This window comes from Barbus barbus (genome assembly GCF_936440315.1).
Source record: "Barbus barbus genome assembly, chromosome: 28".
In the NCBI taxonomy this organism is placed as follows: Eukaryota; Metazoa; Chordata; class Actinopteri; order Cypriniformes; family Cyprinidae; genus Barbus; species Barbus barbus.
The window spans coordinates 15,506,640-15,526,639 of NC_136756.1; the positions used below are offsets into that span (position 1 = coordinate 15,506,640).

At 36.9% G+C, this 20,000-nt stretch overlaps 2 protein-coding genes across 2 annotated transcripts in view; one reads left to right on the forward strand and one right to left on the reverse strand.

Moving 5' to 3' along the window:
- Window positions 1-3,961, forward strand: part of slc20a2 (solute carrier family 20 member 2) — a 43,573-nt gene extending 39,612 nt beyond the window's left edge. The window contains exon 11 of the mRNA XM_079383318.1: window positions 170-3,961. Coding sequence (XP_079239444.1) covers window positions 170-334 — 165 coding nt within the window. The 3' untranslated portion in view covers window positions 335-3,961. The remainder of the gene's footprint in view (window positions 1-169) is intronic.
- A 1,286-nt stretch (window positions 3,962-5,247) lies between these two features.
- On the reverse strand, window positions 5,248-14,855 carry mapk4 (mitogen-activated protein kinase 4; the record flags this gene model as incomplete). Its single annotated transcript, XM_079381970.1, has 5 exons — window positions 5,248-6,214; window positions 8,156-8,357; window positions 8,428-8,589; window positions 8,946-9,090; window positions 14,313-14,855. 5 exons carry the CDS (start codon window positions 14,853-14,855, stop codon window positions 5,248-5,250), a joined length of 2,019 nt encoding a protein of 672 aa, XP_079238096.1.
- Window positions 14,856-20,000: the final 5,145 nt, after the last annotated feature.

A 20,000-nucleotide genomic window follows, 5' to 3' on the forward strand; every position in this document is an offset into this window, starting at 1 on the left:
ATGTAATGTGTGATTTCATGGGGTCTTTAAAACAAAACCTGTATAGGGATAACAAAATACATTCCATAAAGATTGTATCTCTAGTTCCACCCTGAAAAATGAAATCCACATTTTGTTTTCATATTTTTGTATCGTGCTACTGCTGATTTGGCCTTTGCTGTGGGTGCAGGTGGGCTCAGTGGTGGCGGTGGGCTGGATCCGCTCCAAGAAGGCTGTGGACTGGCGTCTCTTCCGGAACATCTTCCTGGCCTGGTTTGTGACCGTCCCTGTAGCAGGCCTCTTCAGCGCTGCTGTCATGGCCCTGTTTTTCTACGGCATACTGCCTTACGTTTGAGATGGAAAATGGGGAAGAGAGGGAGGTATAGGAAGGTAATGACGAAAAAATAAAACCAAGACACAGACAGAAATAAAATATCAAGATATAAGGGGACAGCAAGAGGGTGGGGAGGATCTTCAAATGCTGCCTGGAAAGTCTTGTCAAGAGTATTTATTTCAGTTTCATTTTTCTATTGTTTTGTTGAGATGTTACCATAAACCGTAAAATCTTTGACTCGTGATTTCAAATGGTACATTTTCAAACTTCCAAAAAATAGCTCTGGTACATTTGTGGTCCTACATGTTCAAGGGAGTAAACAGATGAAGAGCAATTGCCAATATCGCAAAATAATATCAGTACATGAAGAATGGGACTAGAAAATTGGTTTTATGGCACAATTCACAGTATATTGGCACAAAATATAGCTACTAACTACTCTTGGGCCTCTAAATGTAATGTTTTAAGCTGTGTGGTGTGGTGTGTTGTAATCGCACCTTTATTCCCATTCGCTGAAACATCAAACGTCTACATAAATGACACTGAGAAGCATCCTGCTGTTCAAAACCTACATTAGCTGAATTGCTAAAATCATACCTCAGTCAACCCTCTATGCCACATAAAAGACAAATGACAAAAGTGTGCTCTCTCATAATACGTGAAATATTATAAGAGGAGGCATTTTTGTAGTGGTTAATGTGTAAGAATTCCCTGTTCTTTTATTGTTGTATTTATTTTCAGACGTGTTACCATTCATACCTTTTTAAAAACACAAGAGGTGTGAAGACTAAATCATATTTTGAACTATGTATGCTACTATAATTTCTACTGTGTATATATTCAGCTATGGATTTTAGATTTTTAGTTTTGTCTTATTTCGAGGTCTTATATTGTTACATTTAAGGAGACTTCAGACCAGGTTTGGTAGTTGCATGAAACGTATGCTTTCCAAGCATATGAAAAATATCAAATATTAAAAACTACGACAAGACACTACATCCACAATCCTGTCAGAGTATATCAAAAATAATTCTCCCATTGCCTACCCTAAAAGATCCTCATATCAGTGAAAAATCAAACATTCAGCGTCATTTAAATATTTAATGAGGAGCTGGTTAGGAATCATATCTGAGGTGTTACATGTTAAGCTTTCTGTAATTCACCTTTTGTATACACATCAATAGGTGATTTTAATTTTTTTTTCTCTCGTTTTGGAAGATTAATAGCCAAAGATTGTGAGGATCAAGTTTAATTGCCATACTCTTTGACAGTGTTTTTAATTACGATCTAAACAATTTTCAAACAAAAGTAATCAGTTTGACTTTGTATTGTGGATAGTATATAAAGGATGCTAGTAGTTCGGTCTAGCAATAATATATAATGTTCTTAGAGCCCAACGGATGATGCCAATATAAATACCTGTATGTGCCGGAAAAGCCAAAATCACTTACAGTGAACCCATAAAACCAGCAAACAGAGATTTACCCACGTGACACATATGATATATTGAGAGGCAGTGTTAGATGCCAGAGCTGGCTATCGGTCAGTCTCAAATCAGCTCCAGATACTTGATTCAGACTCACTGAAAAAGCCTTCAGTACTGATATCACTTTGAGCTTTATCAGAAGAGGAGTTTGTTTAACATCAGGTCAGTATGTGATTCAGTGGCACAAATGTATCTATAATGAAAGGCCAATATGTAACGACCTATTTGTGGCCCTGACACCACCAGAAACCAAAAAGTCTCATGATTTCAGTCCAAAATTGCCAAGCTCACATCAAATGACCATGTGATATCAGGTGAACTGGGCTTAGATGTTTGTCAGACACCGTTATAATCTGCCTCGGGATAGTACACCAGATTTGGAAACTGTACAAACGTGTGGCTTTGAACCAATGCAAAGTGTTGCGGTTTCTTTCTTTCTTTTGGTGTATTTTGTTTTTATTATTCATCAAGAACAAATCTATGCTTATATGGCCATTTGCCTTGTAATGTTGTGCTTTACTGTTTGTTGGATACAGTAACTTCAGTACTGTGGTGTTTACGTTGTAATCATATTGTAGAATAACTCATTGCAGTTGCCTAAAAATGCCAATCAACTAACTATTAATCACAAATTAAATATGAAATAACCAGGCATAGTGCAAAGGTGTTTCATGTCATTTTGTGTTTAGCAGTGTGAATCATGATGATCTTGTTACATCACACGTTACATGGTGGATATGATTAAAAAATAATAATAAAAGAGAATAATAGATTTTAAATTTCATTAAACTATATTTTTCTACATATATAAGTTCTACCTAGATGGTGACTTCTCACATGGAGAGTAAACTGGGCTCCTGAGCAGCGATTATGTTGAAATACCAGTAACTATAATAAGAAAATTCAGTGCTGAGTACCACTGAACAATTTCTTAAAGATGGTTATATCGCAAGAGTCTGAAAAGTTTGGGCAGGGGGATCGTAATGTGGATTGGTTCCATATATCCATAGTTTTTTTCTTGCCCAGGGACGTCTCTCCCTTGTATGAGAGTGAGTGGTTGTGAGTTGTTAAAATTTCAACTGTTTTTCATGATTATTTTTTTAAAAGTAAGGCTGAATAACTTTGTAATTTTGTTTCCCTGAAATGCAATATTGAGCTGCCAGAATGAGGTTAATCGAACCTCCACCAGCAGTAGCGATAACACCGTTTAGAGTCAGGGGGCACAGCAAGATTCACTAAAACCTTTTACTAACCTGCATCCGATATTTTGCATCAACCTGGAGATATAATCTGCCTTTCTGCTATGACTTGGTTTGTTTTTTTAATGGCACGCCAGCGAAATCTTCCACATGTGCAGTAAAAAACATTCTTTACGCAAGTACACCAACGCAGACGCTTTGAGCTCGTTTTGATTTCGCGCTAGCGAACCTCAGTACTCAGAGCGATTAAATTAAATTTTTAAATGTATCTGACGTTAAAATAAATGTTAATAAAACTTAAATTGTTGCTGCATCATGACAGTAGTTGATCCACAAGTAACTTGCGCTATTTTGTCGTTGCAGCAATGCTGAGAGTTGGGTTGAATTTCGTAATCGCGTCTGCATTCAGGTATTTGTGGAACCGAACATTAGGCTGCAGTAGTTTAGCCAGAGTTAGTTTTGAGTTACATATTCAAAGAATGGCTGTGTGAACCACTGATATGCTAAATCACAGTCAGAAACGTCAAAACCATTTTGCGTTTTTAGATGGACATGTTATGATTGGACAAATCCAAAGAGATCACCATGTAAGACTTAGCCTACAGAAACAAAATCATCCATATCCACAACCAGTATGTTGATAAAGGGTTTCATAACTGTTCTTGGCAGCCTAGTTACATTCTCCCGTAGTGTTCTAATATCATTTATTAAGTTTCCATGTTCTTATCTGCACTTGAAAATAGAATGTAGCCCAATCGTCTGCTGGCCTGCTGTGTCGTCTGTATTGCCATGATGTGAATGCAATGCTGTTAACTGTCTGGTACCATCTTAAGACAGGGCTTTAGTTTTAACAAAACCCCCCATATCTTCATATGTACTGTATTGCTGTTTCCTTTCTTTTTGGAACTTTTTTGTGAAAGTTGTCTGCATTTTAACTAATTAAATTATGGGAATTAAAATTACAAAGAATAACAATCTGCTGATCTCCTGTTTTAATTTGGTGATGATTTTTTAAAGTGAAAGATGTGGGTTTTTCTTTGGAATTTTTTCTTCTTACAATACAGCAACCAGTGGTGTGAGTTGTGTGGGACTATGTGTTAAGCCAACCAATGGATGATGGGGGGAAAATCTATTTGAAAAAAAATTAAAATCTGTAGAAATACCCTATGCAAAGATATATTTGATATTTCACATTTAAATAAAATATTTTAAATCAGCAACAAAATGTTATATATATGCGGTGGCCAAAAATGGACCAAACGTTATGTAGAATGAAACATCTGAAATGACGAGTCTTTATTTCATTGAGTGAAAACTTTTTAAAGTTTATCAAAAGTGCAATTTTTTTAGCCAACATTTAAAAAATACTCCTGTTACACACTTCTATTAATTATTTAATAAAGTAATAACAAAACTAAAAACTATGCAGGCTTAAGTTATTAAACGACAATTAAAAGACAAAGCCTTCACTCTTGCTCAATGCTTTTAGTAACATTAAAACATTTTAATATACAATATACAAAATTTACAGAGTGGCTAAAGCAGTGGTCTCAAACTCAGTTCCTGGAGGGCCACAGCTCTGCAGAGTTTAGCTCCAACCAGCTCCAAATCACAAGAAGTTGGATAGTGATCATAAAGACCTTGACTAGCTGGATCAGGTGTGTTTCATTAGGGTTGAAGCTAAACTGTGCAGAGCTGTGGCCCTCCAGGAATTGAGTTTGAGACCAATGGCCTAAAGAGATATAATTATGGGAAAAATTAGTTGGGAGAAAAAAAAATACTTGCACATTTTCATAAGAAACGCAAAATGTCTCTAACAAAATTTAGTTTTAAATGTATTCACCTAAAAGATTTCAAATGGAATAGTTCACAGAGAAATGTGGGAAATCAAATATGAAAGCACACAGATGTCTAGCAAAAACAAATTGAGAGAATGCAAAAGATTCTCAGGAGAGAGAGAAAGTTTCATAAGGGAAGAACATTTTTTTCCCATCAACATGTGTCCTCAAGGCTCCAATAAAATCCTATTTGAGATCTCAATGTTTTTTGCCAGGTTATCCTCATTCTAGAGCTAAATAGATTTCTTCTGGAATAAAGATTCATAGCCTCGGGTAATAAATCAACATTCTCAAAAAAAACAAAAAAACAACAACTCACAAGGTCCCCAGTATTCACATTCATTCATTCCACCTTAAATAAGTTGCACTAAACATCTTCAAAATCATTAAATAAAAAGTCAAAGATCTCCTCTACCAGTGCTCTTTATGACACCCATGAGCCTTGACCATCTCAGGCGTTGGAGTTTGTGTTCTGGAGGGTCTGTGATCTGAAACGTTGCGAACATGACTAATGCTGCCCGATTTGGGAGCGTCCGAGTTCTCCGCCTGTACCTCACTCTGACTACACAGCCTCAGAGCCTGAGAGATAAACACGTCCAGGTCAAAATCTTCTTCCCCAGAAGGATCCATCTGCGAGGGCTCCTCATCATTGTCACAACGAATGGAGGAAGACAGGTAATTTGCTGAACCGTGATGAGGCGAGGAAGGAGAAGAGGGCAGCAGAGATGGAGGAGCGGTGAAGAACGGGTTAGGACTCCTGCTGTTGTGAGGGCTGGACAGTTGCAAAGCCGCTGGGATTTGCATGTGAGAATGAGGCAGCATTGTAGGAGACAGCGGCTGAGGAGGGGAACACGGGGAGGTGAGGGCTTCTTGAGGAGAACCGGGCGAGTGGAGCCCAGACTGTGCGCTCTCCACCCAGCGTGAGATCTCCTGGAACAGATCTCCAGGCTCGGTGAGAAACTTCTCCACGCTTCCACCTCTTGGAGCAGACATGCTGTTATGCCTCCAGTGAGACAGATCCAGTATTAGCTTGGGTTCAGAGTAGTGCTGCGGCTTCCCATCCCGCCACGCGATCTTATCCAGGTAGGACGGGGAGCCCACTTTGTAATCGCAGGAGCGGCCACAGTCCAGCTCCGTGAACTGGCCGCAGACGCGCTCCAGAGACGAGTGGGACTGCTCCAGGAAGCGCTCTGCGGAGCTGCTGTGGGAGTATTTGCGAGGGTCTACCTGAGCCTCCTCGATGTGGGCCGCTGAACTCGCTCGTGGATCTCTTTGTACTTCGTCGTCTTCTGCCTCTCCCAGTTCAGAGACGCTCTGCATGCAGCCACAATGCTCCTGCTGCGGCCAATACATGTCTGACGATAGACTCCCATCATACCTGGGAAAAAAAAAGTATATTGTTTTAGCACACATAAGAACATTTTTACGATATACAACAAGGTGCATATTAGCAATTAGTCAATGCAATATTTAAAAGAATGTTTTAGGTTAAATACACCGTTTTTTTAATTGCATTAATTGACTAAGTTTCAAATTTGATGCTGTTCTTGAGCATCAAATCAGCAAATTAGAATGATTTCTAAAGGATCGTGTGACACTAAAGATTGGAGTAATGATGCTAAAAATTCAGCTTTGCATTTCAGGAATAATTTATAGGTTGAAAAATATAAAAAAAATAGAAAACCTTTTACTTGGTGATCAAACCATATTAAAAAAAAATAAAAATCAATTAACCTTTTACCGACCAACAGTTAACACAATCTTGGTGTTGACTAATGTGATCAAATTAATCAAGCTTGCCTGTGCTATCAATTATCTCTGTCCTGATCAATGTAAGTGCATTACTTTAAGCACAAATGTTATGTTAAACAAAGAAAAGAGTCAAACTGGTGGTAATGAAGACCATCTGTGGCATAGACATTCATTTCTTTTCAACAGCGGCATTTATACACTTGGTCAAAATAATTTTGCGTTTCAACAGTTCATTTCTGTTTCTGATCTTTGGTCTCAGCTAACAAGCTTGTTCTCCTCCCACTGCTGGCTGTGATCAGTAATGGAAGAGCTCCTGTCAGATGAGCCCATATGGCCACATAGAGGACAACAATGACATTCTTATTAAGTTGTCACAAAGTCCGCTACGAGATATAATTATGCAGGGGTTTAATAAGTTTCTATATTCAAACAGCATTCTACATCACCGATAGGTCCTCGGGGCATTTCAGTACCCATCTGTGTAAACTGCCTTTTACATGACCCTTATTTTCACTCTTCCAGCGTTCATGTATCCACAAACTTTTAATGATCAAACTTTAATCATTAAAGAAGTATCAAAGACCGAATGCAGACTTTAATTTGTTCTCTTCTTGATTTCATTATGCTCTAGTACTCAAGTACTGCATTTTATTGGGTCCACTAAAGTTTTTTTGTTTATTTTTTTATGTTCTTTTAAAGTATTGCTCATTGTACCCACAGGGTAACAAACCGATTTCTTTGCTTTACACATATATGATTGTAAAATGCTTAATAATAATAAAAAAAACACACAACAAACCAATAAAAGCTTTATTTTGGTCATAAAATGTCCTTGTATACATTTTAACATATTTTTGGGATTTGTACTATACATAATTTGGAGAACACCTTTTTTTCCCTCTTTGCTATGGCGAGTCTCAGAAAGAAATAACATTCACATTTGTTAATCTTCATATCAGTCAAATTATTTTTTATTATGAGAAATATGTTTGTTCTAAGAAGCAACATTGTGTGACAGTGGAACAGTTGCTGTAGAACATATATTGCCATTATCATACAGACAATTTTGCCACCACAGAAGTAAATAATATCAAAATATAATTAGAATTTTTCACAATTTTAAACTAATAATATTTCACAAACTGTTTTTACTGTACTTCTGATTAAATATATAGCTTCTTTGGAAAATATTTTTTAAAATGTTACTTTTGAACAGTAGTATTTAAATTATTTACTATTTATTATTAATTTCAGTTCATTTTTTGTTTATTTTTTTTGTAACTGTGCAAGGAATTTTTTTTTATAATACATGCACTAGAGTAATTATTAAATATGGTAGGAATGTGGATTGTACTTTATTTGAAACTTTAATTTATTAAATAAAAATGAAGTTTGCTCAGCTATATAGATTACACTCTTTATAAAAGACAAGAGTGTTTTTTAAACTGTCACAGATCTGTGTCAGCAGCACTGGAACTGGAACAAATGCCATCATCCAGAGAGCAAAGCTTGAACTCTGGGTGTTGGTAAGTCTGAGAGGCTCGTGTGTGACATGCAAGCGCTGTACCTGTCCCAGTGGGAGCTGAGCGCGTGACCGTGCTCGGTGACCAGACTGTCCTCCAGCTCGTCCTCTATGCGAAAAGGCTGCAAGGAGACAGGCTCATCCTGAGGACACGAGTATCTCTGCAGGTATGGATGAGACAAAGCCACTTCTGCTGTCAGCCGGTCCATGGGATTAAAGGTGAGGATACACTCCAGGAAATCAATGGCTGAAATGTGGATTCAGTGAATAATGCTGTTGATGCATCACGGTATCACATATGTTAAAACTATGCTCACCTTTGTCCTCCACCTCTGGCAATAGTTTTCTGAGTGACCTCTTGACCTCCCACCCTTGACCTACAAAACAGGGCATGACCTTCAGCAGTTCCTGTCTGTCCTCCTCTCTAATAACAGGCACAGTGTCCAAAATCAGCTGCATCTGCTCCAGTTCATGAGCACCTTAGAGAAGAGAAACAAACAGAGAGGCGTCGCAACTTTGTGCGGTAAAAAATGTATATTCTTGACACAGATTTTGTTGCATCACTTATTGATGCTTTGGCAGTATTGCATGCACAACAATCCCGCTAAAGTACCACAGTGAAATTGAAACAGAAATCGATTGACATGTCAGGTCTAAACGTCTATTTTTCCTGTACCACATATAGCCACTAGAGGACGCTCTAAGACTAGTCTGGATAATGATGATTGATGTTCTTGTTTCTCAAGGGAACCTCAAGATCTATACAAAACCAATAGAGCAACAGAACCACTAACGACGACCCTTTGCTCATTACTGAGCGCTGTTCTGGTCTTACCTGCAAACAGCATGCGTCCTGTGAGCATCTCAGCCAGAATGCAGCCTGCGGCCCACATGTCAATTGCTTTAGTGTAGTTATTTGGAGACAGCAGCAGTCTTGGTGAACGGTACCATTTAGTGACCATTCCTTCTGACAGATATCCCTGCAGAGAAAACATAAAATGTCATCCATATATAACATACATAACTATTATGATAATAGCCGTTTTTGGAGGTAGACAGCCTTTAAAAAAAGGAAAAATAAATCCTCATTTGAACAGAAAATTAATAAACCTAATAAATAACCTAATATTATTTATATACATATATGTTGTACTGTTTATACATACATGTGTATAGTTTTACTGTATTTACAAATAAATGCAGCCATATTATTTCGGTTCAAAATAACTGTTTTTACTTTTAATGCATTTTAAAATGTAAATTTACTCCTGTGCTGGCAAAGCTGATTTTTTCATGAACCTTCAGAAATCATTCTAATATGCTGGTTTGATACTCAAGAAACATTTAATTATTATTATCTTTTTTGACAACAGTTGTGTGCTTATTTAATATTTATGTGAATCCTAATACAGTTTTCAGGATTCTTCGAATGTTTAAAAGAACAGCATTTGTTTAAAAATAAAATCTTTTTCATCTAAATCTAATTTCGTAAATGTAAATGTGTTGTATACATATAAAAAAGTAGGGTGTAAGAAAAGCCATGTGACTCAGCATCAGTGTAAAGTCTGATGAGAAGCATCTGATGTACAGTAACCCTATGACTCCCAATACCCCCTCCTACAGTCTCCTTCAGCTCATCCTTCCTGCCGTCCTTCATCTTTTCCTCTTCTTTCTCACCTCTCCCCCTGGGCCCAGGTGATGAATTATTTGTGAGATTTTAGCAGCCAGCCTCAGTAGGTGATGGTGACACAAACGAGAATATTTACATATCCTGTTTACAAAGAGAGCCTGTCTTCTCACTGGAGCTGATTCACTAAGACCTTTGAAACTGGTCACAAGCCAGACGAACAAAGACTGAAAATGAGCAATAAGAAGAAAAAACGGTATAAATCAGACATCTTGACCAACGAATGTCTGTGACGCTGGTTTTGTGCAGTCAAGAACTGTCAGTGCAACTTACATGCTGAGAAAGACAGAGAATTTTCTGCTGTCAACATCTCACATTTCACTGGCCAAAAATCCACAAATATAATACATAAATATTTTTAGAAAGTGTAACATTAATATTTTTTATATTAATAGTTATTTTCATTTTATTATATTTATATATAAATATTGTAATATACAGTTAAAGATTACCAATAATACTTTAAAACAACTGAGCACCAAATCAGCATATTGATATTCAGTAAATTCAGCTTTGCTATTACAGGAATAAATTTCATTATAAAATATGTGACCCTGGACCACAAAACCAGTCATACGTAGCACGGGTATATTTGTAGCAATAACCAACAATACATTGTATGGGTCAAAATTATTAGTTTTTCTTTTATGCCAAAAATATTAAGGATATTAAGTAAAGATCAAGTTCCATGAAGATATTTAGTAAATTTCCTACTGTAAATATATCAAAACTTAATTGTTGACAAGTAATATGCACTGCTAAGGACTTCATTTGGACAGCTTTAAAGGCGATTTTCTCAATATTTAGATTTTTTTTGCTCCCTCAGATTTCAGATTTACAAATAGTTACATCTCAGCCAAATATAGTCCTGTCCTAACAAAAGGACAATAGCTTTTAGATGGTGTATAAATCTCAATTTTGAAAAATTGACCTTGTTTTGTGGTCCAGGGTCACATATATTAAAATAATAAAAAAACGTTATTTAAAAATAAAAAGTTATTTTAAATTGTAGTAATATTTTAATCAAGTAAATGCAGCCTTGGTGAGCTTAAGATCTTTCTAAAACATTAAAAACATTGTAATTATTGTTATGAATTTTAATTATTCAAAACTTTTAACAGTAGTGTAATATCTAAAGATGTGTATTCATTTGTTTTTCAAGTTACCAAAGCAATCTTAAGTTAAATCTGTTACAAAGACAATCATAAGTCTTAAAATCTATGGAGTATCTGTTTAAAATTGCTACTTACACTGGTCAAGCCATCTTAAATGAGCAGGACAATAGACCCACTGGTTCCTTATTTAAATTATAGATGACGTTCAGTGTCCATCATTTTTATTCTCCATGTGGTACTGAAGGAGTATAACCATCTGGGGCCCTCTCAGTCGCCTGCCTGCACTGCTAGCATATGTGGATCCAGATGCTTCCGTGAATCCATAGTCCACTTATCTGTGATCCTCTAGATTTGGGAACTGAATGTTCCCTCCATGCTGAGAGGGGAACAGACGCTCTCAGCACTGAGTGGCAGAGTTGCAGGAAGTCGCTCAGTGAATGGGTGAAAGGAACTACTGCCCTTAATTCACTGAAGCTCACTGCACACTCAGAGGTCCAATGACACACTAATGATACTTTTAGACTAATACAACCAGGAGGATCATGCACCTATATTTTAGAGGGGGCACAGGTGGCAGTCCAGGCTCATTTGGTATGAGACATGACCAAAATATAAGAGTATTTTTCTCATAAGGGTAACTGTATATAGTAGGTGGGAAATATACCAGTAGACTTGATTTACCGGTAGAAATTTGTCAACCGGTAGAGATTTACACGCTCATTTGGCTTTGCTTTGCTATGTGGTCACGAAAATGTATCGTTTGCATTGCGGTTTAAAAATTTTTTTAATTTGTCTGATTCAAAAGAGAATCAGAAGGCTGGATCCTGACTGACAGAGGAGGAGTTGGGGATGGAGGAGGGTAATTTGCTACTGAGCAATGCGAAAACTGCTGATAATACTGAGGACCTTATATATGGATGCTTAGATAGGTACTTTTTTGAGCACCAAATCAGCATTAGTTGTTTATTTTGTACTTTTATTTGACTAGGTTTGATGTTTTTGTAGGCAACACTACACAGGTATCCTACTGTATACCACCACATTTTTCACATTTTCATTAATCAGAAAATATCTGCTGAATACGTCTTAATCATTTTGCACAATATGTCTATCTTTTTTATAGTTAAACATACAGAAAACCTTTCTTGCTTAAAATGTCTTGCCTAAATGTTTTTGCAATAAGTGTGGAAAAAGTATCCAAACACTTTTTGAAGCCACTGAAGAGAGCAGCTTTGACATTGATAATATATGCATATTTTGAGTGACATGAGAGCACAGGGATGCTGCTCTTATGGAGTCTGCAATCTCAGCTATCTTCCTATCAGTGCATGGCATTTTAAACAGGGCTCCTCAAAGAATAGACTTACTATAATTTCCTAGGCTGTTTTTATTCTAGCTGTTCCTTCAATCCCAAACTGCGATTATCCCCCTTGCCTGATCATTCACCCCACCTTGTCCTGTCTGACACAAAGCTGTCCATTCATGCTGTCCTCCCGGTCTGCTAGTGTTACACAGTGAGCTCTGCTAAATAATACAGAAGCACAATAAGACAGTAAAGTGCCACATTAATCTTTCAGCTCCCATAACATCAAGATAATTGTTCATAATTATTGTGTAACAATATAGTATAATGTTAAAGTTTGAGCAATGAGCAATGCACGGAAATATGAAGTAACTATAGATTGTAATTGTTCTTATTAATGTAAGGCCACCAGGATCAAGCAGGCAATAATATCTGCATAAACAAATCATTATGCCCCCAAAAAATGCTTCAATAAACTCTCTTAACTCCAAAAAATCTTTATCAATCAACAAGTTCGAATGAATTATTTGCTGTACAAAATTGAAAGCATGGGAAACGGCAAGACCGAAACACAATAAGCCAACAAAGAATTTTCTAAACTATCTTTAGATATAGACTGCTTTAAAATGACTTACATATGCATAATAATATAGGAAATTGTTAAACCTCATGTAGTATAGCAAAAAAAGTTTAAATATTGAGTAAATGATGACAACATTTTTTGGGTGAACTATCCCTTTAAGACTCATTTTCAGCTGCCTAGACTTATGACAATGAAAACCATCAAAAGACTGATTGAAAGCAGATAATCTAAAGTACTTCTCTTCAGAAGCTGTAAATGGATTAATATGTCATTATCTTAACTGCCTGCAGCTCATGATAATTGATAGGAAATGTGATTCTGCTAATCAAGGCCAGACTGTAACTGCAGGGTGAACCACAGTGAAAGCTCACATGACAGTACTATACTTACTAAAATCTAAAAGTGCCCAAAAATAAACTAAAATAACCAATTCTTCACAGTATTACTCAGTGTGAACCACACTCTTACAAAAAGTAGTGGCGGTACAATTACCCTTATACTTTCACATATACAGTACTTGGTAACCTAATAATTACCCTGGTATTTACAATGTACTTCAAAGAATACCCTGCAACATTTCCAAAAATATGGTATTGCCATGATACATATACAAAAAAAAACTAAATCCACCAAAACTACATAGTGTAATCCAAGACTACTTAATAAACATCTTGATCAGCTTTGATAGGATCAATACTGACTTATTTTAACCAATAACAATACGTTTAAGTGACCAATAGCTAATGCAGAACTGATTTGTAATTATTATTATTATTATATTTCTATAACTCAATAATCTTCAAACCACAACAATAAAAACATGTATTAATTAGCATTATTTTTTGGTTTTATTTTTTAAAAAAATTGCAAAGTTACTGTCTAGATCTTAAAACATCTAAATCTTTTTTGGGCAATGTCTAATTGTTCAGGAAATTATTATCATTTGATTATTAAAATAATGTTATAACAACTAAATGATCATTAATCTACAAAACATAATATTTATTATTATTATTATTATTTGTTACATTTTCTTGCAAAATTGCTATTTCGATCTATGCAAATTTATAATAGTTTTGCAGTAATGTCTAATAGCAAATTATTATTTGATAATTTTATTGTAATTATTATCTCTGCTTTTGTAATAAAATAATGTACAACTGAATGAGCATTAATATACAATTAAACCATAATATTCATTGATTTTTTTATTTTTTTGGCAAAGTTGCTATTTTGATCAAAACAAATGTATATTATTTTTTGGAAATGTCTAATTGTTAACTCACACATTTCTAACTTATGTACAAATGAATGTTAAAAAGATACTTTACCTGTGAATACAGGTGACCATTCATCAGTAGACTTACTACAGCATGATAACCAATAAAGTTGGAATGTGTACCTCTATTAGGAACAACTGTATTATTTCTGTACCTATTTACATGTGTGCTATTCTATAGTGAGTGAAGCAGTACGTGCCGCAGTGACACCTGCCCTGCTGCTGTGACTCTTACCTTGTGCGAGTAATGTGGGTCGACAATGCGAGCGAGACCAAAGTCTCCAATCTTCAGCAGCATTTGCTCAGTGTTGATAAAGATGTTCGCTGGCTTGAGGTCACGGTGCAGCACATTGGCCGAGTGGATGAACTTGAGCCCGCGAAGCAGCTGATAAAAAAGCAGGGTGGCGTGTTCTGCTGGCAACGGCCCTTGCTCCAGTAACCGTGCCAGGTCAGTTTCCATACACTCTTGTACAATATATATCGCTGACACATGGGTCAGGTCACGCAGTAAAGGGAGACCGGACGGCCCCAACACGTCATACACCCGGACGATGTTCTCATGCTGCAGGCGGCGGGTGATCTTCACCTCTCTCAGAGCGTGTTTTACGCTGACTGCATCTCGCATGACCAGCTTCTTGACCGCCACACGCAGGCCGCTGCGCCTGTCCACTGCAGACAGGACGAGGCCGGACGCTCCAGTGCCAAGAGGACGCAGATCCTGGTAAAGTCCCCCCAGGTCAAAGCCATATCGGAATGGGGATGTATTCTGCCAGGCCATAGCTTAGAGAGGAGCAACTGGGCATTGCCTGTGAGAGGCTGCAGAGAGTGAGGAGAATGATAAATGACCAAATAATGCAATATTCTTTTGCAAAGCTATAAAAAACACTGGATTATGTTTATTACAATCTACAAGTCAAACCACAGCTGCATGATGCAAAAATTAACCCTTCTTCTCGAAGAGAGAGCTCTTATATCACTGTTGCACACTATCAAAGCAATGGGGGCACAGTCCTAGGTGGAATACAACTCAACACCCTGGTACAGGGCAAGTGTTTCCATAGCAACATCCCACAGTCAGCCAGTCCCTGCTGCACACAGCAAACACTCTGAAGCGCAGTCTCCCAGGATTCATCTCTACCCCAAAAACATTCCATGTTATATTCAAACTCAATTACACTCCTGCACTGGAGTTGGAGATTCTCTGATGTCTGACTTTAACGTTAGAGGCAGGTGAGTTTCATTTATAATCTAAGAGCTTTCACTTGCCGTCTCCGGCTCCAGGCTGTCCTGTTCCCTCCATGCTTCTCACGCAGCTATGTGTCATACTTTTCATGCATTCCCTTCAATGGAGAAAAGGAAAGAGAGAGACAGAGAGCAGATGTATCTTTAGATTCTGATCACAATTTTGGTTTTCAGCTGGGTGGTTTTCTGCATTGTTATATAAATATTCATCTCACTTAAAAACTGTTTCTTGCTTTCCAACTCAGTTGGTTAAAATTAACTCCTTTGCCTTTAGCTGGCACTTAGAGCTCAACAGTGCCCACACACTTTTTCAGTGACCCTTGAGCCGGAAGTTTTTCTCCCATTCATTTTCCCCATAGGGATTTAAAAAAAGTCTTATTATCCATGAACCAAACCAGACAGATTCATATAAGCAAATTAAGACATTACACTCTTTGATTTGAAGCCAAAAATTGGACAAAAGCACAAAGGTACAAGACAATCTACTACAATCCCATAAAGCACTGCAAATGACAATCAAATTAAAAAGATGGAGAAATAAATGGAGAATAAAATATACAAATATTGCTTTAAAGATGTTAATTGCATATATAGAAACAACATATTTTATTTTATACATATGCATATATACACAAATATTAAGGTATTTTGAGAGCCTAGGGAGACTAACTCGATTCGGTCATTCGCAGTGCCTCATGGGAGCGGGTGGGCAATATAGAGTTATTTTAGTAAAACTTCCTTGTATCAGTTTCTGACAGGTGGAGATTACTTTGCAGAATCATGGGCAATATAGTTTGTCATTCCGCTGATAAACACGATTATTTAAAAGAATATGTATGAAAAATAAAATCGGCAAAACAGATTGAGCAGACTGACGGCTTCTACAAAAGCACATAGTAGTCTTGAATGTCTTTGAACAATAGGACTGTGTTTAAAGTAAAATAAATCCTCTATGAAGAAAATGAATGGAATTTTTACTTCCGGAAGGACTGTTGAACTCTATGCTACTACTATTGTTTTTTTACTCTGTACTGACACATATTGGCCTGAATGCATGCAAGTGTTTTGTTTCACCAACTGCAGCTTTTCCACAAGCAAGCTGTTTGATTATATATTCTGTTTTCCCCTTTTTCCTCATACTACACACCTCCATGTAATAGACACTGGCCATTGCTTATTTAGTTTAGATGTACTTGTATTGTTTATGCTTTGTAAAGAGCATTGAGCACTAATTAAACGTTTTATATAAAGTTAACATTATTAGTATTAGTATTAATACTCGTCAATTTGCATAACACCACAGGTCATGTGATGTCAACATGGTGGCACCCATGAGGGGATGGACCCGTTCCTGTAAAATAAAAAAGCTTTTCTTGGACACATAAGTTTAGAGTAACTATCTCATATAATATTTTATTGATTTAAAAAAAAAAAACACTGAGTGCACGGAAGAATCTAGTAGAAACCAATGGACCAGACTGGGTGAGCCTAACTTTATAAATAATGCATATGATATGGCGCTGACCGTGCAAGCGGATGCGATTTATTGTTGAACGTTAGAACAAAATGTATAGGCTACATTTATTACGCTGAATGATTTTATTGTTCATATTTATGCACAACGTTTGATAAGGTGAAATAAAAACGGATAACTTGTTAAGCCTATGAATGAAGGCAAGAAATCACAAATGAAGCTGTGGGTCCAGCTGAACACACAATAGGCAGCGCTGCATTCATTCGCCTTTGTGTGACAATAGTAACGCCTGTATTTGGCTCTGAAATTGAACGGAAACATACGCAAACCCGTGCGCGCATTATAGTAGAGAATAACAGCAGTTTCACTCGTGCGAGTGTATTCAGAAGTGACAAAAGAGCCTATACACGTATGAAACATAGTATAAAATCAGATTTCGACAACACTATCTTCTTATCTTCCGGCCCATCCGCGGAGAAAACTACAAAGGCAGCGATGCTCCTGGATCTCTTACCGTCGCCTGCCTTTGTCAGCTGCTCCACGGGTTTGCTCTATTTGTGTTGGAAAAAAAGAAAAACGAACCCAGTTTTCCATCGGGAAAGTGGTGTTTTCGTAGTTGAGAGTTTGTTATTAAATCTGGGCACTGGTGCAGTCCGGTAGATGGGTGTTTTAGTCTGTCAGCCGTGAGGGATTATCAGAGAATAATATTAGATCTTACCCTCGATAGTGTCACCGGCAGAAACCGCCGAGAGAGCGTTCCTTTGAGACATACAGTGCATTTGTTCGGCTGCCAGTGTCCCTCTTCCAGTGTGGATCTACACGCTTTTCTTTGGCAAAACTCGTTGGTGCCCCCTTGATGACGTCACGCCCTCCCCGTCCATCAGACGGTGATCCTGACACCTGCGCGCTCAGGTCTGCAGCTGGTCTTGACTGCTCAGGGCAACTATTTTCAAAGTAAATTTTTATTGACACAAAGACTACTAGGTGCGGACACTAAATGCATTTTTTTTATTTGTAGGCTATTTCATAAGAAAGTTTGTACACTCTAATTTTGTAAAACAAAAATACAGTAAAAAAAAAACTTTATTACTATATTACATTATTATACTGACAAGACAGTATGTGCAGTTTCACTGTAAAATAAACAAAAATATTTATATTATTTGTATGTATATATATATATATCTAAATATATATTCTAAAATATATATGTGCACTGAAACATCAGTCATACGGTTTGTAGAGCTTTATAAATGAAAACCTTTTTTCGGTCACAATTACATTGGTTAAGTGAAATAACTGAACATAAACATAGGAGCCTGAGAAAAATGCTAATTTTACAAGAAACTTTCAAACTCTCTCTCTCTCTCTCTTTCTCTTTCTCTCTCTCTCTCTCTATATATATATATATATATATAGTGGTGGCCTGACAGATCTGAAAATATTGACTATTGAAATATTGAATATTTTTTACTTCCAAAACATGATTTAATTTCATAATGTTTATGAAACATGCAGGTGGTTGCTCTGAGCACAACAAATATCAGGCACCGAACCCCCAACTGCTCCCCGGGCGCTGCAGCATAAAATGGCTGCCCACTGCTCCGGGTGTGTGTTCACGGTGTGTGTGTGTTCACTGCTGTGTGTGTGCACGTTGGATGGGTTAAATGCAGAGCACGAATTCCGAGTATGGGTCACCATACTTGGCTGAATGTCACTTCACTTGAGGGGGCCAGTCCATCATTTTCAAAGTTCCAGCAGATTCTTTCCATCACAGGTAATTCTGGCAATAGTTTGTTTTATGGGTATTGTAATGGCCAATTCAACAAAATCATTACTATATAAAATAAATAAATATAAAGCTTTATTTATTTTATAATCAATACAATTATAATTTATGGAGAAACATTTATACATTTTATACAGTGACACGTAATTGGTTAACTTTGTTGTTTTACTATCTATGATGAATTTCAATGTGTGTGTGAGTCCTGGTAAACCCAATGTTATGGGGACAACATGTCCCCACAAAGATGGCAATAACCAAAATCCTTGTACTTGTGGGGACATTTTTTGGTCCCCACGAGGAAACAAGTTTATATATCATAAAGAATGACGTTTTTGCAAATCTAAAAATGCTCAAAGTTTTCTGTAAGGCGTGGGTTTTGGGTGTAGGGTTGGTGTAGGGCGATAGAAAATACATTTTGTACAGTACAAAAAACATTACGCCTATTGAATATCCTAATAAACATGGAAACCCAATGTGTGTGTGTTTGTGTATGGCTTACTGAAATACTGTGATCAAAAAGACTGATGTAATTTCCTCAAATAATGTTAAACATTTAAATCTTATTTCCTTATTTTCTAGCTCTTTTCGATTCATTCTGATCACCATTTATCTTTTTTCTCAAGACATAGTGAACCGAGGTGTCTGTGATTAGGTCTCAAGCTCTGCTTCTTTGTTTTGTACTTGCACACTCTCACTTCTCTCGCCCTCATTCTGTTTATGTGCCGTTTATCAAGTCCTTGATAAAAAAAAAGTAGAGCAGTTCCTGGAAACCAAATGAGTGCCTCGGTTCCGGCAGTGCTGCGATGCAGTATCTTTGGACTCCTCAGCAGGAGAGAGGGGGTGTTTGGCTGCCCTCCAAACGCTTCATCCTGACTGAGGTCAGGTTACTGCACTGAGAGTCAGTGGTGAGAGGAGGAAATTAGATAAATGAAGAGCTCGTCTACATTTCCTCTGTCCAAACACCTGAGTCAGCTCTGTGAGAGTGAGAGGGCAAAAAATATGTATACAGATACACATGTAGTGTGTACATTTCTGAAAAAACTAATAAAAATAACCAAGGCAGTATGTTGTGTTTAATTACTTACACTGTGCTTATCATTGGTCATTTATATTGTTAGATTATATATAAGCTTTTATGCGAAGTCAAATCATTCAACCGCCATGCCATATCCATTTGGGTCCTCTGAAATATTTAAGCCAGGGTTGTTTTTTCCTTTAGCTTGCAGCGACCTCTAACAAATCAGGCACTCATATTAGTACGTTTAACTTTGATTTGTTTAACAAAACAGTTTTATTCATTTGTATCGTATCATATACTATATTTATAGACTACTAAATTTAGCAGGACTTGTTTCGTTCTTTTAGGGTTTTCTCTGATAAAAAAAAAAAAAAAAAAACTCACAAAATATAACAACATT